Source organism: Psammomys obesus, unplaced genomic scaffold, assembly GCF_907164565.1.
Source record: "Psammomys obesus unplaced genomic scaffold, mPsaObe1.curated_primary_1811, whole genome shotgun sequence".
NCBI lineage: Eukaryota > Metazoa > Chordata > Mammalia > Rodentia > Muridae > Psammomys > Psammomys obesus.
In genome coordinates, this window is record NW_026590511.1 from 1,717,747 (window position 1) to 1,744,685 (window position 26,939).

General features: G+C 64.4%; 2 protein-coding genes across 9 annotated transcripts; both read left to right on the forward strand.

The window, feature by feature from the left end:
- Nucleotides 1–230: 230 nt before the first annotated feature.
- On the forward strand, nucleotides 231–16,395 carry Zfr2 (zinc finger RNA binding protein 2). Of its 3 annotated transcripts, none has more exons than XM_055607726.1 (18): nucleotides 231–302; nucleotides 580–794; nucleotides 5,282–5,366; nucleotides 5,909–6,201; nucleotides 7,714–7,893; nucleotides 8,228–8,417; nucleotides 9,037–9,182; nucleotides 9,506–9,625; nucleotides 9,891–10,030; nucleotides 10,391–10,523; nucleotides 10,876–11,042; nucleotides 11,406–11,580; nucleotides 12,610–12,748; nucleotides 13,129–13,223; nucleotides 13,310–13,405; nucleotides 13,692–13,803; nucleotides 14,993–15,090; nucleotides 15,532–16,395. In XM_055607726.1, exons 4-18 carry the CDS (start codon nucleotides 5,935–5,937, stop codon nucleotides 15,706–15,708), a joined length of 2,235 nt encoding a protein of 744 aa, XP_055463701.1. In that variant the 5' UTR covers nucleotides 231–302; nucleotides 580–794; nucleotides 5,282–5,366; nucleotides 5,909–5,934; the 3' UTR covers nucleotides 15,709–16,395. The 3 variants fall into 3 exon arrangements, with proteins under 3 accessions (XP_055463701.1, XP_055463700.1, XP_055463702.1); XM_055607725.1 differs by lacking the exons at nucleotides 231–302; nucleotides 580–794 and adding exons at nucleotides 972–1,036; nucleotides 3,593–3,833 and having other exon boundaries at nucleotides 15,532–16,374; XM_055607727.1 differs by lacking the exons at nucleotides 231–302; nucleotides 580–794 and adding an exon at nucleotides 977–1,036.
- Nucleotides 16,396–16,857: 462 nt separating this feature from the next.
- On the forward strand, nucleotides 16,858–25,770 carry Matk (megakaryocyte-associated tyrosine kinase). Of its 6 annotated transcripts, none has more exons than XM_055607729.1 (14): nucleotides 16,858–17,318; nucleotides 21,298–21,357; nucleotides 21,563–21,674; nucleotides 21,908–22,021; nucleotides 22,105–22,220; nucleotides 22,315–22,534; nucleotides 22,814–22,907; nucleotides 23,592–23,657; nucleotides 24,145–24,244; nucleotides 24,416–24,491; nucleotides 24,580–24,653; nucleotides 24,745–24,940; nucleotides 25,157–25,243; nucleotides 25,315–25,770. In XM_055607729.1, exons 3-14 carry the CDS (start codon nucleotides 21,585–21,587, stop codon nucleotides 25,552–25,554), a joined length of 1,473 nt encoding a protein of 490 aa, XP_055463704.1. In that variant the 5' UTR covers nucleotides 16,858–17,318; nucleotides 21,298–21,357; nucleotides 21,563–21,584; the 3' UTR covers nucleotides 25,555–25,770. The 6 variants fall into 6 exon arrangements, with proteins under 6 accessions (XP_055463704.1, XP_055463703.1, XP_055463705.1 ...); XM_055607728.1 differs by having other exon boundaries at nucleotides 16,860–17,318; nucleotides 24,416–24,500; nucleotides 25,315–25,769; XM_055607730.1 differs by lacking the exon at nucleotides 21,563–21,674 and having other exon boundaries at nucleotides 16,865–17,318; nucleotides 24,416–24,500; nucleotides 25,315–25,768.
- The last annotated feature ends 1,169 nt before the right edge of the window (nucleotides 25,771–26,939 follow it).

Below are 26,939 nucleotides of genomic sequence, written 5' to 3' on the forward strand. Positions count from 1 at the left end.
AGCTCCGCCTAGAGAGGCCCAGTGAGGGGCGTGGTCAGGAGTGGAGCCCCGCCTAGAATCCCCAGTGAGGAGCTGGGGGCGTGGTCAGGGTGGAGCCCCGCCTAGAATCTTCCAGTGAGGGCTGGGGGCGTGGTCAGGGTGGAGCCCCGCCTAGAATCCCCCAGTGAGGGCTGGGGGCGTGGTTAGCGTGGAGCCCCGCCTAGAATCTCCTTGAGGAGCCGGAGCGAGAGGAGAGGGAGGCGAAGCTGGAGGCTTGAGGTAGCCCCTGACAACTGTGGCTGGTCTCCAGAAGTTACCAGAAGGTAAAAGGGAGCACGGAGGACCCACCCTGCGCAGACTTTGGTCCCCAGAAGTAGGAGGGAATAACGCCCCCACCCCATCAATTTATTGTATGTTCTCACTTTTCCAGGTAACTGATGTGTGACCCCCACACGGGAGGGGACCTCTGACACGGTTCTGCGCATCCTGCGAGCGCATCCGGGTCCTTCCTGCCACAGGCCCTTGCCTGCGCTGTCCACCCTCTCAGAGATCCGACGTCCACACACCTCACACGGCTTCCTGTCTCCGGATCCCTTCCAGGCATTTCCTGCCGTGGGTTTCGCGTGTGGCTGCTCGGGTCCCTGAGCTCGTTCACACGCCGGTGTGGCCCTCCGGAGCCTTCCGTCTCCCCGCACTGCAGCCGAGTTCGGCCCCACCCTACCTCCATCACCTCTCCCGGCTCCTGCATCCCGCTTCCTGTCTGTGGGGACTTCCGGGGCCAGAAGTGGAGGGAATCAATAGGAAAAAGGCCCCAGGTAACCCGGGTTGTGCTTCCACCCACGCGGGCGCCCGGGGTAGCGCTCCTGGGCGGGGGCGGGGCCAGGAGGCGCTCTCAGAGGTGGGGGGCGATGGGCCGGGTGGGGGCGGGGCCTGTGCGGGCTCGGGGCGGTGCGTCAGGGGCAGGGCCGTGACGTCACCCCCGTGGGCTCGGGGAGGACGCGGACATGGCGGCTAGCCGCTCCTCCAGCCTCGCGCAGGGCGCCCGCCCGTCGTCCAGGTAATGAGCCCCGCGGGCTGCGGGACGCCCCAACCCCGCGGGACGCACTCATGAGTCACGGGGAGTGGGGCGGGCCCGAGGCGGGGCGACGGTCCCTGGGGTCCGCGGGAGGGCGGGGAGGGACAGGCTGGGTGGGGGCGAGGACCCGTGGGGACAGGGCCAGCCTAGGAGTGACCAGCCTGGCTCCGGTGGGGACCTAGGTTGGAGGACAGGGCTGGGAGAGGGGACTGACCTCAGAGAGGGCCTGAGACCTTGGGGAGCCTTCCAAGCGGGAATGGGGTGGGGTGCTCTGGCCCCTGATGGATGGAGTCAGGAGTCCTGGTGTGTGATGGATGGGGGACCCTCCAGGCAGGGATTCAGCCAGGGGTTCTGAGGTCTGATGGATGAGAGAACCCTCCAGCTGGGCATGGATTGGGGCTTCTAGTCCCTGATGGATGGGGGCCCTCCGGGTAGGTGTGGGGGCTGGGGTTCTGGTGTCTGATGGGTGGAGGACCTGGCCAGCCATGGTGCAGTGAGGCTCTGGTCTCGAAGTCAGTGAAGGTACGGGCGGGCGGCACAGGCCTCCAACCCAAGCTCTGAGTGACAGAGACTGAGGGGAGGAGGGGTCTGGAGTTCGAGGCCAGCCTGAGCCGCAGGGAGTATGCTCGCAGGCTGGGTGACTCAGGGAGACTTGTCTCTGAGTAAATGGACGAGTGAGCGGTCAGTGGAAAGGAGCCGAGGGCTGCCAGCCGGGACACACCCTCCTCTTCAGGGGTCTTGGTTCAGGTTACCCTGGAGACACACTGTGGCCAAGCGCTGTGAGGGGCAGCCTGAGTTCAAGCCCGGGGAGTCCGGCTGAAGGATTAACGGACTCCTGCAAACTGTCCTCTGCCGTCGCACAAATACACAAACAAATGTTTGAAAAAGAAAAGAGGGGGCTGGAGAGACGGCTCAGTGGTTAAGAGCACTGTTTGCTCTTCCTAAGGACCCATGTTCAAACCCCAGCACCCACATGACAGGTCACAACCGTCGGTAACTCCAGGCCTGACGCCGGTGCACATAAAATAAATAAAATTTTAAAAAAAAATCAAAGAGAAGAAAACAGCACAACCAAAGCTTACATTTTCACATCGCCCTTCATCCAAGGAAGTCAGGGCAGGAACTCAGGTAGGGCAGGAAGCAGGAGCTGACGCCGAGGCCACGGAGGGGGCTGCTTACCGGCCTGCTCCCCACGGCTCGCTCAGACTGTTTTCTTATAGAACCCGGGACCACCAGCCCAGGGCTGGCGCCACCCACCATGGGCTGGGCCTCCCATCAACTCTCAGTTAAGAAATGCTCCAGGGCCTGGCCGCTGGCCAGTCTTACGGAGGCGTCGTCTCAACTTAGGCGCCCCCCCCCCCATGACTTCAGCCTGTGCTGAGTCGACCTGAAACTAAGCTGTCCCTTGGAGTGTCCATTCCCTGTCACCGAGACCACAGCCTATCGGAAGCCTTCTAGGACTCGCCTGCCACCCCGAGGCGGCCTCTAATCTGAGCCCAGGGTTGGGCTCCTGGGGACCCCTCAGCTGTGACTCTGGCTCTTATCGACACAGGGGCGGACAGTGACCCCGTAGCCTGTCTCCTGCTGTCCCCGGGTTCGCCCCGCTGCTGCCGGGGCGCCCTCCGTGGAGTGTGGAGTGTGCGGGTGGCTCCGGTGGGTCCTCGGCGCCTCAGAACCCCTGGGCAGTAGTCATTTCCCCAGGCTCTCCACATCGACGCTCCCTCCTGGCCTGGACGGCCGTAACAGTGCCTGCTGGTGCTGTCCCCGCAGCGAGGGGGCGGTGGAGGCCCGGAGTGAGGGGCTGGGGAGAGGGCTCAGCACAGCGGCTGGACTGGCAGGGGACGGAGGTGGAGTCACGGCGCCCACCCTCATTCCGTCTTCCGCCCTCACTGTGGAGCCTGGTGCGCCCTGCTGGCCTCCGAGAGCACGGGCCGCACAAGCCATGCAAGCAAAACACCCGTAGTCGTAAAATCAGAAGAAAGCAGCCCTGAGCCGGCGCGGTGGCCCGCACCTTCGGTCCCAGCCAAGGCCAGCCTGCTCTACAAAGTGAGTCCAGGACAGCTGGGGCTACACTGAGAAACCCTGTCTCAAAAAAAAATAATAACTAAATAGATATCTCGATAGATACCTAGATAGACAGACAGACAGACAGAGAGATAGATAGGGCTACTCACTGTAGCCCAGGCTAGCCTCCAGAATACCCGGGATTATAGGCCTGTGCCAGCACACCTGGTTCCTTCAACCACCTGGGCTTTGGAGGCTGTAACTGTGGATATCGAGACACACAAGGGAGATGGTATTGCAGCTAGTGAGAGCGCTGGCCACGCCAGTGTGAAGACCCAAGTTCGAATCCCCCGCATCCACACCTGTGCCCCTGGTGCTGGAGAGGATGACGGGGCCTGCCTGAGCTGCAGGGATAGTGAGTCGGGTCTGAGGCCCCACAGGAGTGGTGGGCTGGCCTGGCCGCACAGCTGCTGTGGGGGTTAACGCCAGCCACCCCGCTAACCCACTCTCTCTTTTGTGTTTTGGTGGCTCTAGCACCCAGCCATCCTCCACTTTGCCCCGCCCAGCGCCTGGGGCCAGCTACACCGGGCAGTTCACTCCCAGGACGGAGAGCTTCTCCAGCCTGGCCTTGGCCCCCACCACCCAGCCGCCTGCGCCTGCAGGAGGGGTCCCAGTGGGGCACAGTTGCTCCCAGCCCCGTGCCAGCCAGGGCCCCACAGCCGACGGCTGGCCCCAGGGCCCTGTCCCCGTGGCCACCGCTGTGGCCACCCACCAGGTACCGCAGCTCCACCTCATGCGACAAGATTTTGCTTAATTTTTTTACATGTATGAGTGTGTTGCCTGCATGTGTGTTGGGCGCCACGTGTGTGCAGCACCCGTGGAGGCCAGCAGAGGGCGCCACTTGTCCCCGAGCTGGAGTTCAGAGGGTTGTGCTGCCGTGTGGGTGCTGGGAATGAACTCAGACCCTCTGCAGGAGCGGCTGGGGCTCTAACTGCTGGTCCCCTCCAAGTCCCTTGCACCCCAGGGAAAGGCATCAGTGTCGCGTGGGGACATGCCTGATGTCCATGACATCAGCTAGGTCAGAGTTGCATCTCCAGGGACAGGAGGTGTCCTGGAGTGACAGGAGCCACCGTGTTGATGTCTCCCAAAGAGCCCAGAAGGATTTGGGGGGACACGAATTTGCCCCGAGCTGTGGCCCAGCCTGGAGCCTGCCATGGCTCCTTTTCCTTCTCTCTTGCTCACAGTTTCTGTCTCTCTCCTGTGTCACTGTCACTTGGCACAGACCCGCCATCCCCGAAGGGAATTGGAGCAATCCTGGGTGGGGTGATTTTACCTCAGGAATGCAAAGCTGGGGGCCGGGAGGTGCTGGCGCACACCTTTAATCCCAGCGCTCGGGAGGTAGGTGGGTCTCTGTGATCTCCAGGCCAGCCTGGTCTACAGAGTGAGTTCCGGGACAGCCAGGGCTGCACAGAGAGACCCTGCCTCAAAAACCAAAAGTAGATAGAAAGCTAGACAGACGGACAGACAGGACTGGCAGGGGGCCAGCGGGTAAAGACACTGAGTGCTAATCAGATGACCTGATTTGATCCCTGGGACCCAGAGCTGGAAGGAGAGCTGATTCCCACACACCGTCCTCTGACCCCGCATGCACACATGTTCATCCTTGCAATAAATTCGTGCAGAAATGAAGCGGTTTCTTAATGGCTGGGAGGGTGGCTCAGTGGGCAGCGTCATCACGCCCCCCCAACACACACACACACACACACACACACACACACACACACACACACAGGCTTCCATCCCAGCGCTACATAAGCCAGGCCAGAGGCTGTTCCTGTCTTCCTAGCGCCTGAGGTAAAGACTGGCGTCAGGAGTTCAAGGTCACGCTTGGCTATGTGGGAAATTCAAGGTCAGCCTGGCCTATGAGAGCCTGTTTCATCCATATGTGACACTGGATGAGCAAAAGCCCAGAGAGCTGGGGTTGTGCACTGTCCCCGTGTCCCTCTCTACTGTCCCCGTGTCCCTTTCCACTGCCCCCCAGTGTCCCAATGCCCCCACTGTCCCTCTCCACTGTCCCTGTGTCCCACACTGTCCCCCATGTCCCCCCAGTGTCCCACCCCACTGTCCCTCCATTGCCCTCCAGTGTCCCCCCACTGTCCCCAGTGTCCCCCAGCTCCCTGAGCTGATTTTCCTTCTCTGTCCCTGTCCCATGGAACTCTCCAGGAGGATGGTCACAGCTGCCGAGAGAAGGTGACCAGGAACTCCAGGGCCACATGGGATCGGCCAGCGACGTCGCCCTGCCGACCAGGTGGGGTGGGGGGATTCTCTGAGGGGCTGTGATGGATGTGTAGACAGCACAAGGGGTCACACTGGGTCAGCATAGGGCGCGCAGTGGGCCTATGTCCGGAGGAGCAGGCTGGGCTCCGGTCTCCACTCCAGTCTTACATCTTTTTGTTTCTGTGACATTTAATATTCACTGGCGCATCTGGGCGGTGGAGGGCCAGGGGACAGCTTTCAGGAGGCGGTTCACTTCTGTCAGGTGGGTCCCGGGAAGTGGGCTCTGGTCATCAGGCCTGGCCACAATTGTCTTTATCTGCTGAGCCATCTTGTCAGGTCTGTCTAATCTCAGGTTTAAATCTTTCTTGAGGTCCGGCCAGACGAGCTGGGCCCACACAGGCAAGGCTGAGTCCAGCATGAGATTCATCCTGGCTCTGCAGCCACCCAGTGGTCATGGGGTCCAGCCTGGGCTGCTGGCCTGACCCTCCCTGCGAGGTGGTTAACAAAGCTTTGGACCTGCCTGGGGTGGCCTGGCTTGGTCGGTACCTGTCCCCTTGTCTCTCCTCCTCCTAGGCCCAAGCTCCCGCAGCCCGGAGCCGATGTCGCCGGGACCCCAGCGTCCTCTGCAGAAGTCCCAGGCGCAGCCCCCTGCCCAGCGGGCCTCGCAGAGGCCACAGGTGCCATCCTCGCCGCCGGGTCCGGCGGGTTCTGAGCCGTGGGGTGGCCCAGGCCTGGGGCCCTGGGACCCCAGCTTCACCAGCGATGCGCTGCCGCTCCCGGACACGGTGCCGAAGCCCCAGGCGGGCCCCAGGCCGCCCTCCATGCACTACTGCGAGATCTGCAGGGTCAGCTGCGCGGGGCCGCAGGTCAGGACCGGCAGTGGGACGCCTCGGTGTCACCTGCCATCTAAAGCTGGAGGTGGTAGGTGTGGCAGGCGCCCTGGCGCCGGCCTGTCTCACCCGGTGGAGGCCGGAGGAGCGGGAGTTCAGGCCTTCCTCGGGCACGTTCAGCGTGAGGCCAGCCTGGGCTTCCTGAGCTCCTCCTGCAGGACTCGGGTTCGGTTCCGGGGCCCACGTGGCCTGCGCTGTAACCGCAGTTCCCGAGGACCAGCGCCCTCTGCCGGCCACCTCAGGCACAGACACCCGCAGCCAACACCCCGCACAGAAAATTAGATCCAACTTACTGGTAACAGTCTGTCAGAGAAAGTCCTGAGAAATGAGCTGTGCGAACGGTAGGCTTGTTTCCAGAGCTCCTGCTACCGTGCGCACATGCACAGGCGCACACGCACACAGCCGCACCTCAGGCGCGGGTCAGACGTCACTCAGCACCGAGACTGCTCAGGTCTCTCTGCGCCATAGCTGGGCCTGAGTGTGCAATCCTCCTGCCTCGGCACCCTCTTCATTTTGACACCCCACCCCAGTCAACCGATCCTGGGGGTCTGTTCCTGGCTGTCTTCCTCCTCCCGGCGCGTGTGGGCTGCGGCTAACCTATTTTTCACGGTCCTAAGAACTGAGCCCTTTTTTTGTACTCCCAGGACGAGAGGTTGGACCCTGTGGGTGCTGTCATCAGCTCCAAAGGGGGTGTTTCTCTCTTTACGGTCTTCTTAAGGTTATTTTTATGTAATTTCTGGGTATCAGTGTTTTGCCTACATGAAAGTCCGTGCCCCACGCGTGCGCCTTGTCCAGGGAGGCCAGAGGAGTCGTTGAGTCCACCTCAAACTTTGCCCTTAACCACTAAATCTTTTTCTGTCCTCCCCCTTTCTTTTTGCTTTTATTATTTATTTATTTATTTATTTATTTATTTATTTATTTATTTATTTATTTTTGAGGCAGGGTTTCTCTGTGTAGCCCTGGCTGTCCCGGAACTCACTCTGGAGACCAGGCTGGCCTCGAGCTCACGGAGATCCCCCTGCCTCTGCCTCCCGAGCGCAGGGATTAGAGGCGCGCCCCTCCACCTGGTTTTTTGTTTAAGAAGGGTCTCATATAGCCCAGGCTGGCCTTGAGGTCTCCACACAGATGACGACTTTGAACCCCTGCGCCCACACCTCCACCTCCCGAGTCCTCAGAGGACAAGCGGGAGCCCCACAGCTGGCTCCTCAGGACCTGGAGACAGAGCCTTCGCGCTCTGAACTTCAGCCCCAGCCTGGGAAAGCAGGGTCTGGCGGGTGGCAGCCCCGGTGCCAGACAAGATCTGGGACCCTGGGGGAACATTTTCATGAGAAAACTGGCTGGGGTTGATTCAGGGCTGTGAGGGGCCCTGCAGGCCCTCGCTCGTCACCTCCCGGGCGCGGGCAGTGGAGGCAGGGGGATCCCAGCCCCCCGAGCCCCGGCGGCGTGGCCTCGGCTGTGGCACCCGCTCAGCCGCCCACTCTGTTGCAGACCTACCGGGACCACCTGGAGGGGCAGAAGCACCGGAAGAAGCGGGAGGCTCAGAGGTCGGGCGCACGGCCCGGCGGGGCTCCTCGGGGGTCCCCCGGCCTGCACTGCGGCCTGTGCGGCGTGTCCTGCACCGGGGCGGACGCCTATGCCGCGCACCTGAGGGGAGCCAGGCACCAGAAGGTACGGGGTGCGGGGTGGGCTCCTCTCCCACCGCTCGGGGCGGCGGGGACCGAGCCCTGGCGGGGCTAACGCGGAGGCTGGAGGGATGGGCGCACCCCGGAGCGTGTGTCCCCCAAACCACACCCCCGCCCGCGGGCCTCAGCGGCCGCAGAGAGAGGACGCGGTGCAGGGGTTGGAGAGAGAGGGGCCGCAGGCAGGAGGCAGCTCGGGACCTTGGTTTGGGGGGGAGGCGCGCCCCCACGTCTCCTCCGGCGGCCTGTTCAGGGCCGAGCGCCTTGTTCGTCTCCCGAACATGCTCCTGACTGAAGGCCGGGGCGTGGGGGGTCCATGGCAGGTCTTCAAGTTACACGCCAGGCTGGGGAAGCCCATCCCGCCCGAGCCCGCACCACGGAGGGTCGCCTACACCCGAGGTTCGGACAGCACCCCCGAGACCTCAGTCAGGCGTGAGGCGCCTGCCCGTCACAGCCCGCACGCCCCAGGCCGGCCAGCACCAGCCAAGGGACCAACAGCAGCATCGCGCAAGGGTACAGGCCTCTACAGTTGGTGTGTGTGAGCAGATGACTGTAGGAGCCCCTCCCTGGGGGTTCTAGGCGGGACTCCGCCCTGACCACGCCCCTCCTTGGGGGTTCTAGGCGGGGCTCCGCCCTGACCACGCCCCCAGCCCCTCACTGGTGAGGGTCTGCGCAGGTGCTCAACCCATGAGTCACACTCCCCGCTTTTGGATTTTTAGGGGCTTGTCAGTTTTTTTTGACAGGGTCTCTCTGTGTAGCCCTGGCAGTCCTTTAACTCACTCTGTAGACCAGGCTGTCGTCGAACTCAGATTCACCTCCTTCCGCCTCCCAAGTGCGGGGACTCCAGGTGTGCAGCACACCCGGCCAGGCCTTGGTTTTTGAGATAGGTCCTCACTGTGTAGCTCCCGGTGACCTAGAACCGACGATCCTCCTGCCTCGGCCTTCCGAGCGCAGGATTCCGGGTCCGTGCCCCCAGCCGCTCGCCGTCCTTGACCTGTGGTACCACGGCCTGCCCCCCCCCCAATGGCTGCGGGACCCCGCAGGAGGGCGGGCCTCTCGGGTTCACAATCCCGAGGGCCCATGGGAGAGGGCAGGGGCCGCCTGGGCGTGCGGCGACCGTGGTTTCTGGCAGGGCCGCCCGAGCCGCCGACGGCGCACAGCCGACCTGGGGAGAGGACGCCATCGCACCCTGGGCTGGAGGCCACCAGGGGCGGCCCCGGGGACGCGTCCCGGAGCTGTGGGGACACCGAGGCGCTGGGCACGGAGTACGTGGAGGAGGTGAGCGAGCGGGGCTTCTGGGACCCCGAGGCCTGGTGGCAGAGCTCCCAGGGGCTTATCCGGGTTGGCCACGGTGGGTCTGCGGTGGGAGCCGCCACGCCAGCCTGTTCGCCTGCGTGGGGAGAGGGGCGGGGTGGAGGGGGGAGCTCGGCCGGGGGACCGAGACCCCCGTCAGCCCCGCCCCACCCGTCCTCGGGGGCGGCCCTGGGCCCGCGCCAGGGCGGGGCTGGAGCTTGAGGGAGACGCTCGGGGTCCCGCGTGCCCCGCCCCCTCCGGGCCGCAGGTTCCCGGGGGCGGGAAGCTGAGCTGAGCGCTGTCCCCAGGTGAGCAGCGACGAGGGGAGGGCGCCCCGCTTCCGCTGCCAGCTCTGCGAGTGCAGCTTCAACGACCGCCACGCCCGGGACCTGCACCTGAGCGGGCGCCGGCACCGGCTGCAGTACAGGGTGTGTCCGGCAGGGGGCGCCAGAGGCGGGCGGGGGCGGGGAGGCTCTCCCCGGAGCCCCGCCTGGCGCCGAGCGAGCCTGGGGGCGCGCCAGCGGCCTCACGCTCAGTGCCTGGGCACGGCGTGTCCCCTCAGCGCGCTGTCGCCCCACGGTAGGCCCCGAGGGCCGTGGTAGGGGCCGTGAGCACCGTTGCGGTCAGCTGGGCTCCTCTGTGCCCACGAGGAGCCCCCGCCAGCCTCACACCCGCCTGGCTTTCCCTCCGCAGAAGAAAGTGGACCCTAAGCTTCCGGTGGCCGCCCGGCCCAGCGGCCCCATGCAGAGGGTGCTGGCCAAGAGGCTGCAGAGGCAGCGGCAGCTGGCACTAGCACGCCTGGAGGACGCTCGGCGCTGGAGCTCCGAGCTGAGGTGACCACGGGGTCTACTCCTGCCCCACCCTTCAACATCTGGTATCCGCTGCTCTCCCTGTCCCCGTGACCTGATGCCCCACGTCCCCTGACCTCTGATCCCCACATCCCCTGACCCCTGACCTCCCACATCCCCTGACCTCTGATACCCTATGTCTCCTGACCTCTGATCCCCACGTCCCCTGACCCCCATGACCCTTAACCTCTGATCCCCACGTCCCTCGACATCTGAGGTCTCTGTGTCTCCTCCGGCATCACCTTTAGCCCTCTGTGCAGTGATCTGTGCCCTGGGCTGGAGCGCGGCTGCCGGCCGGCTCTGGCCTCAGTGACCGCAGCCCTGTGTCCCGTCTGGTCACCACAGGCAGCAGGAGGAGCACAGCAGACAGTCTGAGGAGCCCCCAGAGCCCCAGGTTGAGGAGCACACACCGGGGCTACCTGCCTGGGCCCTGCCGGCTGATCCTGCCAGGCCAGGGGTGGCTGCCACCCGGCGCCAGGTGGGTGCTGGTGTGTCGAGGAGGACCTTCTCAGCCCCACCTCAGAGGGCCCAGGACCCTGGAGACACCCATCCTGTGGGTCCAGCGGCCATGTCACACCTGCCCAGCCGCAGGCCACCTGCACATCTGCCCCACACTGTGGCTCCAGCAGTGTCTGTCCCCAGGGCCTGAGTAAGGCTGGCCCCTTGCCTGGGGACACGCCCTGCGTGGCTCTCAGCCTCTGGCCTGGAAATGGCCACAGGAAAGCCGCCCCACCCAGACCCAAGCCGCCCAGCTGCTGGCCCCCTGAGGCCGGCCCGGCCCTCCCACACCCTCTGCGGGCCACCCTTGAGGAGGGTGGCTCTCCCCACAGCCGGCGCGCAGGCCAGAGAGCAGTGACGACCGTCACGTCATGTGGAAGCACGCCTCCATCTACCCCACGGAGGAGGAGCTGCAGGCCATCCAGACCGCTGTGTCCCACACAGAGCGCGCCCTCAGGCTGGTGTCGGACACGCTGGCCGAGGAGAGCAGCCAGCAGGGGTCAGTGGCCAGGCCAAAGCTCTGTCCCGGCCCCTCCGTCCCGGATCCCTCCATCCCAGCGCCGCGTGTAAGGCTTGGTAGCTCCAGCACTCAGGGAAGCTGAAACCGGAAGATTGCTGTGGGTGTGCCGCTAGCCTAGGCTACGCAGTGAGCCCTAGGTAGGCAAACAGATCCGTAGGCAGATGGACAGACAGACAGATCGTGGATGGGTAGGTGTCTGGACTCTCCGGGGTCGGCTGGTTGGCTGCGGGCTGGATGTTGGGGTGGCAGCGAGTCTCTTCCCATCCCCCTGCCGGGGAGCTGAGGGGTGCAGCGCCCTGGGGCCCCCCCTCCCACTGACGTGCTCTGTCCCTGTCTCCACAGCGCCCTGACGCCCCCGCCGCCTCGGATGCTCAAGGGTGTGGTGCGGGTTGGCATTCTGGCCAAGGGCCTGGTCCTGCGCGGGGACCACAGCGTGCAGCTCACGCTGCTGTGCTCCGGGAAGCCCACCCGCTCCCTGCTGCAGAGGGTCGAGCAGGAGCTGCCCCGGGAGCTGGCGGTAGGCCCGAGGCTGCAGTCAGGGCGGAAGCGGGGCTGTCAGGGAGGAAGCGGGGCAGTCAAGGCGGAGGCGGGGCAGTCAGGGAGGAGGCGGAGCTGTCAGGGAGGAGGCGGGGCAGTCAGGGCGGAGGCGGGGCAGTCAGGGCGGAGGCGGGGCTGTCAGGGAGGAGGCGGGGCAGTCAAGGCGGAGGCGGGGCACAGTCAGGGAGGAGGCGGGGCAGTCAAGGCGGAGGCGGGGCACAGTCAGGGAGGAGGCGGGGCAGTCAGGGAGGAGGCGGGGCTGCAGTCAGGGCGGAGGCGGAGCTGCAGTCAGGGCGGAGGCGGGGCAGTCAGGGAGGAGGCGGGGCTGCAGTTAGGGAGGAGGCGGGGCACAGTCAGGGAGGAGACAGGACTGGCCAGGGCAGGCTGGAGCCACTCCCCACACAGGCGTCGGGACCTGAGTTCGAATCTCTAGACCCATGTAAAAAGCCGGCCAGCCCATTGGTGTGCCCGCCCGCAGTTCAGCACTGGGGAGGCAGTGGTCTGGGGCAGCCTGGCCAAGCAGGTAGCCGGAGCCTGGGGACCTGGCTCAAAACACGAGGTGGGAGAGCACGAGACACCTGGCCGCAGTCTCCGGCCGGCACGCACAGAGGAGCCAGGTGTGTGCCCACCATCCAGGAGCTGAGGCAGGAGGATGGCAGGTTCTGGTCGGGATCTTCACTGGCTCCGCAGTCCATGGGGAGCCCTCTCCCCTGCAGGGCTCTGGGCTCCATTCCCCGAGCCAGGCACGTATGTGCACGCATACAGACACACATACAGAATGCACATATGGGCACGCACACGCGTGCACATACTCCCACAGGTGTGCGCATACATACATACAGAGGCTCCTCAGCGTCTCCACATGTATGCTGCTCTGGCGGGTGTCCCCGACAGAGGAGTCTGGCATCCTGGCCGCAGGCACATGAGGGCGAACAGTGCCGGCAGCGTCTCCTGCTCGTGGGCACCCACTCTCCGGTGGAGTCATGTGGCTTCGTGTGTTCACACCCAGATAGTGGCGGAGGACAAGTACGAGGTCTCTTCCGACTGTGACGCCAACATCGTGATCTCGGCGTGTGTGGAGCCGGGGGTGAAGGTCACCGTGTCCGCCACCTCACCGCTCATGCGGGAAGAGCCCTCTGTGCAACAAGGTTCACCCCAAAGCCTGGCCCCAGCCTCCAGGGCACAGCAGACATGCTCCAGGGCGGGAAGGCCCTGGGGACAGGTTCCTGGGGGTCACGGGGTCACACGGGGGCACAGAGTCTGGGGAAGCAGAGACAGGGCCTTTGCACGTGGCTGGAAAGTCTGAGCCACACCCGCCTATGCAGTCTGGGGACAGGACCTCTCCTGGCGACCAGGCCCAAGACCCGCAGGGCCATCGCCCACCCCTCAGGCATCAGCGCTATTGCAGGTGCAGCTTGCGGGGTCAGCCCGGGGTCCCGGGGCGAGGAGGCTGAGGGGGACCCTGCTTCGGCCAGGCCGGAGGGGCTGGGGCGCTTCAGGAAGGGACCTGGTGTCCCATTCCTTCTAGGGCCGAGAGACTCCCTGTGTGACCCCGAGGACGTCCTGGACCAGGAGAGGTGCCTGGAGAGCCTGGCGGCCCTCCGCCATGCTAAGTGGTTCCAGGTCAGGGCCCGAGGTAGCCCGGGTGGGGACGGTGGCCAGCCACGGTCCGTCCCGGAGTCCCGCCGACTAGCGCGTCTCCTCCGCAGGCTCGAGCCAGTGGCCTGCAGCCGTGCGTGATTGTCATCAGGGTCCTGCGGGAGCTGCGCCGCTGTCTGCCCGCCTGGGGGGCCCTGCCTGCCTGGGTAAGGCTGCAAGGACGGAGAACGCGGCCTGGCCGGCCCCAAGGGGTGGGTAGAGGGCCCTCCAAATGAGCAGCCGCCTCGGGTCGCCGTCACCTTTGCCCGTCGCCTTAAATCCCCAACCAGCTGGAGGGCGAAGTCCACGCCCTATGCAGACGTCCCACAGAGCGCCTGCGTCAGGGTGGGCAGCCGGGCGTCCACTGTGCCCGGCGTCCCCAGGACCCCGAGCCTGTCCTGGCCACAGACACCTGCCACAGCGTGGCCCCTCGTGCTCCCCCTCCCCCTCCAGGCCACGGAGCTGCTGGTGGAGAAGGTTCTGAGCAGCGCGCCCCGGACCCTGAGCCCGGGCAACGCCATGCGGCGGGTCCTGGAGTATGTGGCCACAGGCGCGCTCCTGGCAGGTCAGTGATGCGGGCAGGAGCTGGGAGGCTAGGGCGTGGGCGGCAGTGGGCACCCACACGCTGGGAACGCGCTTCCTGGCCGACAGCACGGAGGGCGGGGAAAGGCCACCGCCCTCCAGGGACACAACAGGCCCAAGCCGGGCTGCGCCTCAGCCACCCACACCCCTGGCGACAGCATCTGTCGTGGCTGATGCCGCTGGCGCCTGCCTGACCCGAGAGCATTTGAACCTTGACTAGAATTCAGGAGAAGAGCCAGGACTCCGCCTTGACTACAGAGCTACACGGTAGCCTGGGGCTGTAGCTCAGTGGGCAGAGCGCCTGCCTAGTGTCCCTAAAGCCCCTGGGTCCCGTCCCCAGCATAATCCGGGCCTGGTGGCACACACCTGCCACCTCAGCACTAGGGATCCTGAGGCAGGAGAGTCAGGAGTTCAAGGTCAGCCTCTACTACATAAGGACTTTGAGAATAGCCTCAGCTACATAAGGAGTTTGGGGAGAAGATGCCACGGGGGGTGGGGGGTGAGCCGGAGAGACGGCTCTGAGGTAAGAGCGCTGGCTGCTCTTCCCGAGGTCCTGAGTTCAGTTCCCAGCACACACCCACACGGTGTCTCTGGACCATCTACAGTGGGATCTGATGCCCTCTTCTTGTGTGCTGGTATACATGCAGACAGAGCTCTCAAATTAAATAAATAAATCTTAAAAAAAAAAAAAAAAAAGCCAGGCGATGGTGGTGCACGCCTTTAGTCCCTGCACTCGGGAGGCAGAGGCAGGCGGATCTCTGTGAGCTCAAGGCCAGCCTGGTCTACATAGTGAGTCCAGGACAGCCAGGGCTACACAGAGAAACCCTGTCTTGAAAACAAAACAAAACAAGTCCCTTTCGGGCGGGAGTGGCCCTGGAAGGAGTCCCCATCGGGTTCCTGGGGACACGGGTGTCTCTGAGTGGAAGAGGGGGTCTTTCTGTAATCACACAGACTGGGCACACGCACACACATGCACAAAAAGGCGCCCCAGAGGACCCCTGCCCCGCCCCCCGTCCCCGGGGCGGCCCTGTGTACCAAGGCGGGCCTGGCCTGCTGTGGTTGGTGCCGCAGTGTGCCGCGCTCGGAGCAGACTGTGCGGTCGCCCGCCCTGGCAGGGTGGCCCATTGCTTGCACTAGCCCCTCATAAGGGTGTCCACCCTCTCCTGGCTCAGATGGCCCCGGGCTACAGGACCCCTGTGAGAAAGGCCCACAGGACGCCCTGGAGCCCATGACCCCGCAGCAGCGAGAAGACTTGACGGCCAGCGCGCAGGTACCTGGTCCCGCTCCCCTTCCACGGTCGGGCTGCACGGCACAGGCTAGCCGGCCTGGGCCACGGGAGGCCACGGTGCCCGCCCGTCATACACAGAGCCCTGGGCTCCATGCCCAGCGGCAGAGGTAGAAGTGGGAGGGGTCTGAGACCAGCCTGGGCTACATAAGCTCCGGTCTCCAAAGAAGTGTCCAACCACACAGACCCAAGGCCCACACGGTGCCTCTTTCGTGGGAGTCAAGTGTCTGATGAGGAATTCAGGTGGGGTCCCAGGGGCTCCAGACCAACCTGTGCCATCAGCCAGGGTGACATTCCCGAGGCCACATGCCTGGCACCAGAAATTGTAGCAAGCGACAGAACAGGCCGGCTCCCTCGTCCCCGGGCACCGCAGGCCTGAACCACCGGGCCTGGCTAGCGGAGGCTGACGGGACCCCTTGTCCGCAGCGTGCCCTGCGTCTCGTGGCTTTCCGGCAGATTCACAAGGTCCTTCACATGGAACAGTTACCTCCACGGACCAGATTCGGGGCCCGGGCCCGGAAGAGGATGAGGGAGGCTAGTCAGGCCCCGGAGGGCGCCGGGGACAGGAAACAGGGCCGGCAGGGCGCAGTGGGGCTGCCGTGAGCCGCTGTCACCCCCCTCCCCCCCGCCTGCACATCCCAGCCTGCACGTGGGCGCCTCCCGCTGCTCCTCCATCATGGGACATCTCGGCCATCATGCCTGTGGCTTTATTCACAATGCTGGGGGGGGGGCCCTGGCGTGACCCCCATGCCTGTGGCTCTGTCATCCCCTGCCCCCAAACCAGGTCGCAGTAAGCCCCGCTCCGTGGCACTAATTGCTATCTGAAATCCCCTGCTGTCTGAAGAGGCGGGTGGGATCTGAAGCGCTTCCGTGAGGCGAGAGGAGGGCGGCCTGGAGGATTCTAGAAGCCACAGAGCGGGCATTGAGGAGCAGAGGGCACAGAACTGGATACCCCAGACCCCAAGCCTTCTCACAGCAGAACCCTTACTGCGACCCAGCTGTGGGGACACATCTGGGGCCCCTGGATCGCTCACCCCACGTGGAGCCCCGGCCCCAGCCAGAGTGCCTTCCACAGACAGGGCCCACTCTGCCCCACGCCACCCACCTTGAGGGCACAGCTCTTCCCCATTGGGCCTCCCGACCCCCTAGGTAGGACCCTCAGGCTTCAGCCTGCTCCATCCCACTCGTGGCTTTCGAAGACCAGCGCACACCTGGTCTCTACAACCACCCGGCACTCGGCCGGGGCGGGGAATAAAGCGGATCTGCCAGTGTGTGGTGAGGCCTCATGTCCTTCGCTCGGGTGGGAGTGGCCATGCCCACTGATCCTCAGCCTCCCCACGCCAGGCTGCGCCCTGCACGACCCCCACGGGGCATCCCAGCCCCCAGGGAGCACGCTGCTGGGGGCCCTGGAGGAGTGTGGCCTGGAGCACGGGGAGACCCGGGTCCCACGCCTGCCTTCCAGGTTCTCTCCTTCCCAGCCTCCGCCCCCTCCCAGTGAAACCCCGCACCTAAGCGCAGCCTCCCACAGGCCCCTGTCCTGTGGGAGGGCGGAGAGCGGTCCCGTCCCCCCCCCTCCCCCCGCGAGCCACGGCTTCCCGCGCCGGCCACCACCCTGGGCAGACAGGAGACGTCAGCCTGGCGCTGGGTCTAGCTGGCTGCGCGCACATGGGTAACCCAACCAACGGGAAAGCTCTTCCCGGCAGCGCGCAGAGCCCGCGTCTCCGCGGCGGGGGACGGGGGACAGGGGACAGGGCTTCCCAGCTGGGGGACAGAAGGCGGAGACCTTGGTGGCCGGGCTCAGTGATCGCGGGAGAGCGCCCTGGCTCCCCCTCCGCGCCCTGCACTGAGCCCCTCCGCCCAGTCCACCTGAGCCTCCCTGGGAAGGCGGCTGAGTCCACACCAGGTGACAAAGAGTTAAATCGGACCCGCCTAGCAACCCCAAACCACGGAGCTTGGAGCTGCCGCGGAGAGAGCGAAATCCAGCATTTGGTGGGCGCGGAGTCGGGTCCAGATGGAGTCCCGTCTGGGCCCCGCCGCTCGCTGAAGCCGCGAAGAGCCGCAGCGCCTGACCCCCCGGGACAGGGGACACCGTGCGGGCCAGCTGCGGCCAGGGCACCGGGCTGGACCCCAGACCAGGCAGGAAGCCGGGACCGCCGGGGCGCATAGGGCTGGACCAGGGCTGCGGATGCAGGGGAGCGTTGCTAGGAGACAAGGTGAGTGTGGGCGGATGACGCGCGTGTGTGGGCGGGGCCGCAGCCCCGGCAGGACGGGTCCGGAAGACGGCCTCCGCGGCTTGCGCAAGGTCACTGCTGACCTCAGGAGGGGCGAGGGATGACCGCGGTGGCTCGGAGTAGGACCTGGCCAGAGGACCGGTGCTCCTCAGGAGGGGTCCCCGGAACCCCCAGCCCGGGCTCCCCACCCCGTGTTCACTAGCGTTGTGAAAATAAAGTGTCCCGTGGTTGTCACTGGCCAAGGAGACTTCTCCAGGGGGCGAGTGGGCAGCCCCGCGCTGGAATATTACACAGCCGCGGAGGACATTGCCGGCAGCCGCTCCAAGGCCGGTGGCCCCTTGAGGGCACAATGCCAGCGACACGGGCCACACACAGGACACAGGCCGCAGGGTCTGAGTTAGAGCCCCAGGGACAGCAAGTGGGACGGCGAGGGCCCTGGGCAGGGGAAGGGATGGAGGTGGGTGCGCTGGGGACAGCCTCAGTTCCACTCTGTGAGCGGGACGGGGTTAAATGGTCGCTTTCACGTCGCGGGCATTGGGAGAAAATTTTGTGCTGGAGCCGGGAGGCGGTGGTGAAGCACGCCTTTGGTCCACGCTTGGGAGGCGGATCTCTGAGTCTGAGGCCAGCCGAGGCTACAGAGAGGGAGACCCTGTGTCCAAACCAAAAAATTATAAGGGTCTAGGTTTTCCTTATTACCCCACAAATAAAAATAAAGGAAAGAAACTTCAGGATCACAGAGGGGCTGCTGGAGTCTACTGGCCACGCAGACTTAAAATGTGCACGTGTGTGTGTGTGTGTGTGTGTGTGTGTGTGTGTGTGTGTGCGCGCGCGCCCCTCACGAGTGGGTTCCCTCACCCTGTGGAGGGGCCTCCCCAGGCACGCAGCGGGCATGGGTGGGCCGTGACCACATCTCCATCCCCGCTTTTCTCCTGCAGACGTGACGTAGAGGCAGCTCCTCTCGCCAGGTCGCTCTGTGCTTTGCATAGTATGACCAGGAGCCCCGGGTAGACAGTGAAACCCTGTCTCCAAACAGACAAAAAAAGGAGGGCGGAGGGCCGACCGGGCCTCGTGAGCCTGAGGGGTGTTCTCTGGGCAGGAAGCCTCGTCCTTCCCTGCATCTGAGAGTCCCCTAGCACGAGAAGCGCCATGCGGAGCTAAATTTAAAGGCATGTTAATTGGGGCAGGCGGATCTGGCCGCGATGCAGGCTGGAAGGGAGTGGTCTCCATGGAAACCCAGATGCTTGGGTGTCCCCAGTGTCTTGACTGATGGCAGTTAGTCTCGGAGCCTCGGTGTCCCCATCTGCCAAGTGGGCACAGGGAAGCAACAGACTCCGTGACCCCGCTGACAGTAGTGTCACACACCTGTCATCCCGGCACTCGGGATGCTGAGGCAGGAACGTGAGTTCTAGGCTAGCCTGTGCTGTGAGGGAAACTGTCTTAAAGCAGAGTGTCCGGGCATCTTATAGATCCCTTCTTCTGAGACAGTCTCTCCTAGTCCAGGTCATTCCAGACTGCTGAGGCTGACCCGGAAGTCCTGATCCGGCCTCAGATCCCCTTTGCTGGGATGACTGACAGACGCACACCATCACACCTGCAGTATGTGGTGCTGGGGCAGAGCCCAGGCCTTCGTGCGTGCCAGTCGAGTGCTGTGCCCGAGGAGCCTGGCCCCAGCTTCCTTCGGCAGCGTGAACAGCCCCCAACAGCCTCATATGCCCCACATCAAACATCCAGGAGGGACAGGGCTGTGCTCAGCAGGGGTAGGAACTGCCCAGCAGCACGGTTTCCTCTGCTCGGTTTGTGGCCTGGCACGCCTGGTCCAGGCAGGTGTGATGGCAGGTCCTGAGCGTCCTCGGAGCGACAGCTGTAAGGGCCCCGGAAAAGGGATCACACCCCACACGCCCCCACTCAGCGCCTCAAAGATAATCGTGCACAGAGAGAGACACCATTTATGGTGTTTGTTTCAGGAAATGCCCTGCGTATTCTGATCTCTCCCCAAAGGCTTAAAATTGCAAGTATGCCCCTCAGTCCACAGGGACAGTGTCACTTTAACCCATATGCTTCTCAGGTAGCCCAGGCTGGCCTCAAATTGCCTGTGTACCTGGGGCTGGCCCTCACTCCTGACCCTCTGCTTCCACCTCTCCGGCCTGGGACACCGTGTGCCACCCCGAAGAGAGCCCCAGGCCAGGCCTCACTGTGCTATCTGCAGGCAGCAGAATAAACATCCATAGGGGGCTCCCCAGGCGGGTGTCAGCCCGGGTCAGAATGCGGCTGGTCACCGCACAACACTGGGGCCACTGCACGCGGGCATCTGCCTGCAGAGAGGATGCGGAACAGCCACAGCCAGGAGGGAGCCAGCGACTTCAGCAGCTGGGGCAGCGGGAAGGAGCGGAAGCTCAGCCCTGATGGCTTGCAGCCTCCCGGCCTCGCGGGCCAGTGGTAACCGCACCTGCCTGGGCACTGGTGATTGGTGACCTGTGGCTTCTGGGAATGTTGCGTCCGTCAGGGCTGGGCATCGCTGTCCAAACTTGTGCTCTACCATGGAGCACCAGCCTCTTCTGAATTAATTGATTAGGTTTTATTGTCTTTTTTTTTTTTTTTTTTTTTTTTGAGACAGGGCTTCGCTATGTAGCTCTTTATGTGGCCCCGGCTGGCCTCGAACTCGCAGAGCTCCTGCCTCTACTTCCCGAGTGCTTGGAGGAAATTCGACTGCTCCACAGCAGACTGTGGCTGGCATTTCTGAAAGTGTGTGTGTGTGTGTGTGTGTGTGTGTGTGTGTGTGTGTGTGTGTGTGTTTGCCTCCCCAGACCGGGAACTCCTTCCTACTTGCACCTGCGCGTGCTCGAGCTATTATGCGCTCCCAGCTTTCCTGGGGTGGGTGCCGGAAGGCCGGGACCCAGTGGGGACCCGAGAGTACCCGGCATCCAGCACCCGGTACTCAGCACCCAGCCCGGAGGGCGTGGGGGGCGGAGCGGGAGGAGGTGGCAGCGCGGCCCGCAGTGCGGCCGGCGCTAGGACCCGCAGGGGCTCCGAGCCGGGTCCCCTCCATCCTCGCCCCAAAATGAGGAAGCTGAGCAAGTTGCTCCGAGTTGAGCCTCCGGGTGCTGGACCCGCTGGCGGGGACCCTCCCGGAGCTGCGCCCTGAGCAGGTGAGCGCGTGCACGCGGGTGGAGAGGGAACGCCACCCCCCAAAACGGTCCTGGCCCCGGGGGCGCAGGCGCGCCGGGCCGAGCCCGCCCCTCCCCGGGTGCGGGGTGCGCGTCCCCGAATGCGAGCGCCCCGGGGGTCGCTGCGGGCCCGTGTGCGCCCGAGGCACGCGCACGGGGGCACGAGCCTCGGCGGCGCCCGTTCTGCGCACACGCCGGTGCCTGGTGGCACCTGTGCCCGCACGCACGTGTGCGTCTGCCCGCGCGCAGCTGCTGCGCAAACCCCTCTGCGCCCGAGGCCAGGAGCGCACCCCGGCCTCCCGTTCTGCCCCCCCGCCAGCCACGGGTCGGGGCGCCCAGGCAGCCACAGGCAGTGCCCGCCCGGGGTGGGTTGGGTCCTTTCCGGTGTTTCCGCGGTGACCCCTGCTGACCCGACCTGCCGCAGGGAGCCCCGTCCCCCAGGCTCCTCCCCGGGTCGGATTCCCAGGAATGACCTTGAGTCACAGCCCCTGCCCACGGCCCAGGAAAGAGGAAGCTTCAGGCCGCCTCCTCCCCACACACAACCCTGGCTGCCACCCGGGCCATCAGGTCGCTCCACTCTTGCCTCCGGGCCTCAGTTTCCCCTCCCGAGCAATGGCAGGGCGAGGCTCTGGGGTCTCCTGGCTGGCCTTTGGGGAGTCTAAGGACCTCTTTCGGGTAAAGCGTACTTCCCTGAGGCCAAGGGCTGCAGAACAGATGCCACCGCAGCCACCTCAGCCACCGGAGGGAGGGACTGGCCCCGGGGACCCCCGCCCCCCATGACACTGCCTCCTCCACAGGTGAGCCCTCCGTTCCTTCGAGCCTGGCACCCCTCGCCTGCCACAGCTAGGATGCCGACCGTGAGTGTGGGCCGAGTCGGCAGACCTTCCTCAACTGTCCCCTCCGGGGGTTGGGATGGGCCCCCCACGCTGACAGTCCCAAGGGGCCCAACCAGGCTGGCCCCACGTGGCTGTAATTCTGCCTCCCCCTGTGACTTTGTGTCCCTTCTGCCCTGCCGTTCTCTCTCGGTACCCAGGCTTTTACTCTTCTTTATTTTACTTTTAGGACAGGGTCTCACTATGTAGCTATGCCTGGCTTGGAAATCCATTGTAGCCCAGGCTGGCCTCAGACTCACAGCGATCCACTTGTCTCTGCCCACCGAGTGCTGGGATTTCAGGTGTGGGGCCACCGTGCCTGGCTTTACTTTTTAGTTTTGAGAGACTCTTAGGTAGCCCAGGCTATCCTTTAGCTGGTCTGGAATCCTCCTGCCTCAACCACCTAAGCCCTAAGCTACAGGCCTGAGTCTTCACCATCCCCTCGTCCCATCTTCTGTCCCCAGCAGCCCTCAGTCCCTCCATTTTCCACTTGTCCCTGCTGTCCCTGACAGCCCCCTGCCTGTCTCCTCCCCAGCGGCGCTGGGCTCCTGGGACTCAATGTATGACCAAGTGTGAGAACTCACGCCCCAAGCCGGGTGAGCTGGCCTTCCGCAAGGGAGACATGGTGACCATCTTGGAGGCCTGTGAGGTGAGGGGGGGAAGCGGACGGGTAGGTGGGTGAGTTGGGGGCGCCAGGGCGGACAACCACAGGCTCCTCCCCTTCCTGTGCAGGACAAGAGCTGGTACCGCGCCAAGCACCACAGCAGCGGGCAGGAAGGGCTGCTGGCCGCCGCGGCCCTGCGGCCTCGGGAGGCGCTCTCCACAGACCCCAAGCTCAGCCTCATGCCGTGAGTGGCGCCTGAGTGGCGCCGTGCCGGGGCGGGTGGCACCGGGGCCCGGCCGCCTGGCCTGACGGGCCCCTCTCCTCACGCCGCCACACAGCTGGTTCCACGGCAAGATCTCGGGACAGGAAGCCGTGCAGCAGCTGCAGCCCCCGGAGGACGGGCTGTTCCTCGTGCGGGAATCGGCCCGCCACCCCGGGGACTACGTCCTGTGTGTCAGCTTTGGCCGCGACGTCATCCACTACCGCGTGCTGCACCGAGACGGGCACCTGACCATCGACGAGGCCGCGTGCTTCTGTAATCTGATGGACATGGTGGAGGTGACCTGCGGCCAGAGGCCGGGCCGGGAGGGGTGCACGGACGGAGGGAGGTCCCTGCTGGCTGCCCGGGCCCTAGAGCCGGGGTCACCTCTCCAGGGAGCCCTGTCTTGACACCAGCTGCCCCTCACCTTCCATTATTCGCCCCTACTGTTGCCATGGAAACCTGCTCGCCGTGGCACCTGGGGGGTTCTGCCTGCCTCCCTGGGGAGACGGTTGGGGGTGGTGGAAGGGAGGGAGCAGGGGTCCCGACAGCCAGAGCTCACTGCCGCCGCCCCACAGCATTACACCAAGGACAAGGGGGCCATCTGCACCAAGCTGGTCAAGCCAAAGAGGAAGCAGGGTGCCAAGTCGGCGGAGGAGGAGCTTGCAAAGGGTATGGCTGCTGCCAGCGAGGACATCTTCACACATTCCAGGAGCCTGAGCCTCAGTCCTCCCGCCTCCCACCTTCCCAGCCTCCCACCTTCCTGGCTGCCCAGGCCCCATCCCTCAGCCCTCCATTTCCCTGCCTCCTAGCCTCAACCTCTCACCCACAAGCCCCAAGCCCTGGCTTTGTTAAGCCCTGGAGTCCTCCAAGCCTGTGTCTCCCCTTGGGCCTAGAGTCCCAGAGAAAGGCCTGCAGTGGAGAGAGGTCCTGCTTGACTCCTCAGACCCCAAGATTAGAGGGCTTTGTGGGAGGCTTTCAGAGGCAGGTGTAGGGTCTGCGCAGGGAAATAGCATCCCTGGAAGATCCGCCAGGACCCTCCCAGAGGCTGAAGGGGCACAGTGTGGGGGGGGGTCCACACTCCCCACCCTAGAGGGAGATCCTGGAGCCTCGGCTGAAGTCTGGGGAAGCTGTGGACTGTGATGACAGCCTGGGGCAGCCCGGGGCTCTCGGGACTGTAACTGGTACCAGGAGTGGGGTGTGCTCCTTACGGCCTTGGGGCAGGGGCAGCTGCGCGGCAGGCGCAGCGCAGGAGTGCACAGCTGCAGGATGTCAGCTCCCCACAGCTCACTGATGCAGGCTGATTGGCAGAGCGCTGGCTCTGGTCTCCCTCTGATCTGGTCTCTGTCCCTGCAGCTGGCTGGCTACTGGACCTGCAGCACCTGACGCTGGGAGCACAGATCGGAGAGGGGGAGTTTGGAGGTGAGGAGGGGCACAGAAGGCAGTGCTCAGAACTGTCCCTCGAAGCTGGACACTGCGGGCAGGAGTGGGCTCTCAGGTGCCTGGGGAGCAGCCCCACCCTCGGCTCCCAGAATCCTGTGCGGGAGCGAGCTCTACTCAGAATGTCTTCTTTGTATGCAGTATTCTGGGGCTTAGGTTGGGACGGTAAACTGCCCTCAGGCCAGCCTGGCCCATCCCAAGCAGCTGGAAACTATGCAAACATGGGTAGCGTCTGTGGGCTTTTTTATGGAACGGAAATTTGAATCATGAATGAGACAGCCGTCATATTTGCATTAATTATTTATTTCTCTTCTGGGGCCTGGGGATAGAACAAGGCCTTCTGAACGTAGATCCAACACTATATTTAGGCCACGGTCCCAACCCCTCACTGGGAGATTCTCGGCAGGAATATCAGCAGGTGTGCCTGTCTGTCTTGCTGGCAGCTACCGAGCTCTGTCCCCGTCCACAGCTGTCCTGCAGGGCGAGTACCTGGGCCAGAAGGTGGCCGTGAAGAATATCAAGTGTGACGTCACAGCCCAGGCCTTCCTGGATGAGACAGCTGTGATGACGTGAGTGGCTGGGTAGGACCAGATTCTAGGGCTGGGGTCCAGGGCGGGCTCACGTCAGGACCCCCTCTCTCCCAGAAAGCACAGCACAGGAACCTGGTAGACTCCTCGGCGGGGTCCAGGGAATGCTCATGTCAGGAATGCTCATGTCAGGACCCCCTCTCCCCCCGTCAGAAAGCTGCAGCACAGGAACCTGGTGCGACTCCTCGGCGTGATCCTGCACCATGGCTTGTACATTGTCATGGAGCATGTGAGCAAGGTGTGTGGGGTGGCAGCTGGGTGGCCGGGCAGGGGTGGCCCAGCAGCCTGGAGACCCCCAGGTCCCTCCCCTCAAACAGGGCAACCTGGTGAACTTCCTGCGCACTCGGGGCCGCGCGCTCGTGAGTACCTCCCAGCTCCTGCACTTTTCTCTGTAAGTGGCATTCCTCCCAGGAAGGTAGGTCCCCAGTTGAAGGGGAAACTGAGGCCCGACGGCAGGGTGACCGGGCGTTGTCCGTTCCTAGGCACGTTGCCGAGGGCATGGAGTATCTGGAGAGCAAGAAGCTGGTACACCGGGACCTGGCTGCCCGCAACATCCTGGTCTCTGAGGACCTCGTGGCCAAGGTCAGTGACTTCGGCCTAGCGAAGGCCGAGCGGAAGGGGCTGGACTCAAGCCGGCTGCCAGTCAAGTGGACAGCACCCGAGGCTCTCAAGAATGGGGTGAGTGGCCCTGCCACCGGGGCTTGACGTTCTGTGCTGTGTGGCCCTATGCGCTCTGTGCTTCCAGGGAAAATGGCTGCCTCTCCAGTGAGCCCCACACATTTGTTGGCCCTTCCCTGGGTCTCAGCCTCCCCATCTCTGAAGCAGACATGGCTTAGTGTGGAGGGGAGGAGCAGCCCTGGACTGACTCTCCTCACCCTGACCTCTGCCCAACAGCGGTTCTCCAGCAAGTCGGACGTCTGGAGTTTTGGGGTACTGCTGTGGGAAGTCTTCTCATATGGAAGAGCCCCATACCCGAAGATGGTGAGCAGAGGCCTGGGGAGGGGCGGCCTGTGGCTGACCGCCCCCGCCCACGCTCCGCCCTGTGTCTGCAGTCGCTAAAGGAGGTGTCCGAGGCTGTGGAGAAGGGTTACCGCATGGAGCCGCCTGATGGCTGCCCGGGCCCGGTGCACGCCCTCATGGGCGGCTGCTGGGAGGCAGAGCCCGCGCGCAGACCTTCCTTCCGCAAAATAGCCGAGAAGCTGGGACGAGAGCTCCGCAGTGCTGGCCTCACAGCTCCCACTGGGGGACAGGAGGCTGAGGGCTCAGCCCCCCCACGGAGCCAGGACACCTGACCCCCCAAGGGTGGAGCAAAGGACTGAGGTGCAGAGGGCCAGGCCAGGCCAGCGCACAGGCTCCGCTGCCCCTGGAACCCCCACACCCAGGGCACCCCATAAAGAGTGATTGGAAGGACTTTGTACAGTGTCTCTTCGACGCCCGTGGTCCTCCTGGGTGGGGAGAGGCCTGCACAGTCAGCTCCATGCTGCAGCGGCCATGCCCGGCCCCACGAGCCTCTGAGCCCATCTGATTCTTGATGGCTGTGATGCTCGGAGCCCCTGCCCTCCCCCCCCACCCCCCCGCATGGGCGGACCTCAGGCTGCCCTGGAGCACCTGCCTCGCCAGCCTGTGAGGACACGGCCCCTGCGAGCAGCCAGGCTGGAGACCCACTGGCCATCAGCCCTTAGGGCCTACCTCAACACCGGCTGGGGAGGGAGCCTGAGTACAGAAGCCTAGGGTCACCCCACAGGCGAGGGTGCTGAGCCAGGGCACTCAGATCACGTCCCATTCGGGGTGAGAGTATGGGGTATCTGTATCGCAGAAGGGGCAGAGATGCCAGGACAGAAGACCTCTTGCCCAAAGAGAAGGTGGCAGGGTGCAGAGGGGAGCCAGCCTTTGGAAACCAAGGCCAGGGTGGTTTTCTTTGTTGGTACCCAGGACGCCAAGCTGGGGGTCAAAGCTGACAACATCATTGACAGCATGGCACACACAGGATGCTGTCTGGCCTCACATGCCACCTATCACCTGACCCATCCCTGGCCACCAGCCACCCACCCACCACCCATCTCTCGGCGATCCTACCCACCCATCCGATACTCATCCACCCTCCAATCACCGCCCCTCCACCTGTCTACCCACCATCCTATCCATACAACCACCCCATCAATCCATCTAACCCATCACTCAACCCACAGACCACCCCCCATTCACAAGACCACTCCTCCACCCAGCCAACCAACCACCCAGTCATCCATCCATTAACTCACCCACACAACCTCCCCACCCATTTATCCCCCCCCCCACCCCCCCCCCCCCCCCCCCCCGACTAACCTCCCCATCCACCACCCTGTCCCAATGGCCCATTTCCAGGGGCAGCACATGGCCACCACTGGGCGCCGCTGCCAAGCAGTGAGGGAGACAATTTCTCTTAAACTCAGTGGCTGTAATCTTCACACAGATGCACGTTCCATGGGAGAGCCGCAGTGCCCACCGTGGCGTGGGCTGGGGCTGCCATGCTGACAGGATGAGTGGAAGGAGCGTGGGTGGTCCAGGCAGAGAGCACAGCCGGGGAGAAGGCCCGGGCTGGAGAGCGGCCCCTGGAGCCGGGGCAGGTGGGGGTCAGCTAACACTCTTGGTTCTACTCTCACTTTGGAATGTCCTGGGGAAGCACAGGGAGCCATGG

Excerpts from the sequence above, each read along its gene's own strand:
- Zfr2 (XM_055607725.1), top strand. The coding sequence starts at position 984 with ATGGCGGCTAGCCGCTCCTCCAGCCTCGCGCAGGGCGCCCGCCCGTCG. Across the intron at positions 12,749-13,128 it reads AGAGCCCTCTGTGCAACAAG|GGCCGAGAGACTCCCTGTGT; the intron begins GTTCACCCCAAA and ends CATTCCTTCTAG. Across the intron at positions 13,804-14,992 it reads CACAGGCGCGCTCCTGGCAG|ATGGCCCCGGGCTACAGGAC; the intron begins GTCAGTGATGCG and ends CTCCTGGCTCAG.
- Matk (XM_055607734.1), top strand. The coding sequence starts at position 20,969 with ATGACCTTGAGTCACAGCCCCTGCCCACGGCCCAGGAAAGAGGAAGCT. Across the intron at positions 22,022-22,104 it reads CCATCTTGGAGGCCTGTGAG|GACAAGAGCTGGTACCGCGC; the intron begins GTGAGGGGGGGA and ends CTTCCTGTGCAG. Across the intron at positions 24,245-24,415 it reads GATGAGACAGCTGTGATGAC|AAAGCTGCAGCACAGGAACC; the intron begins GTGAGTGGCTGG and ends TCCCCCCGTCAG.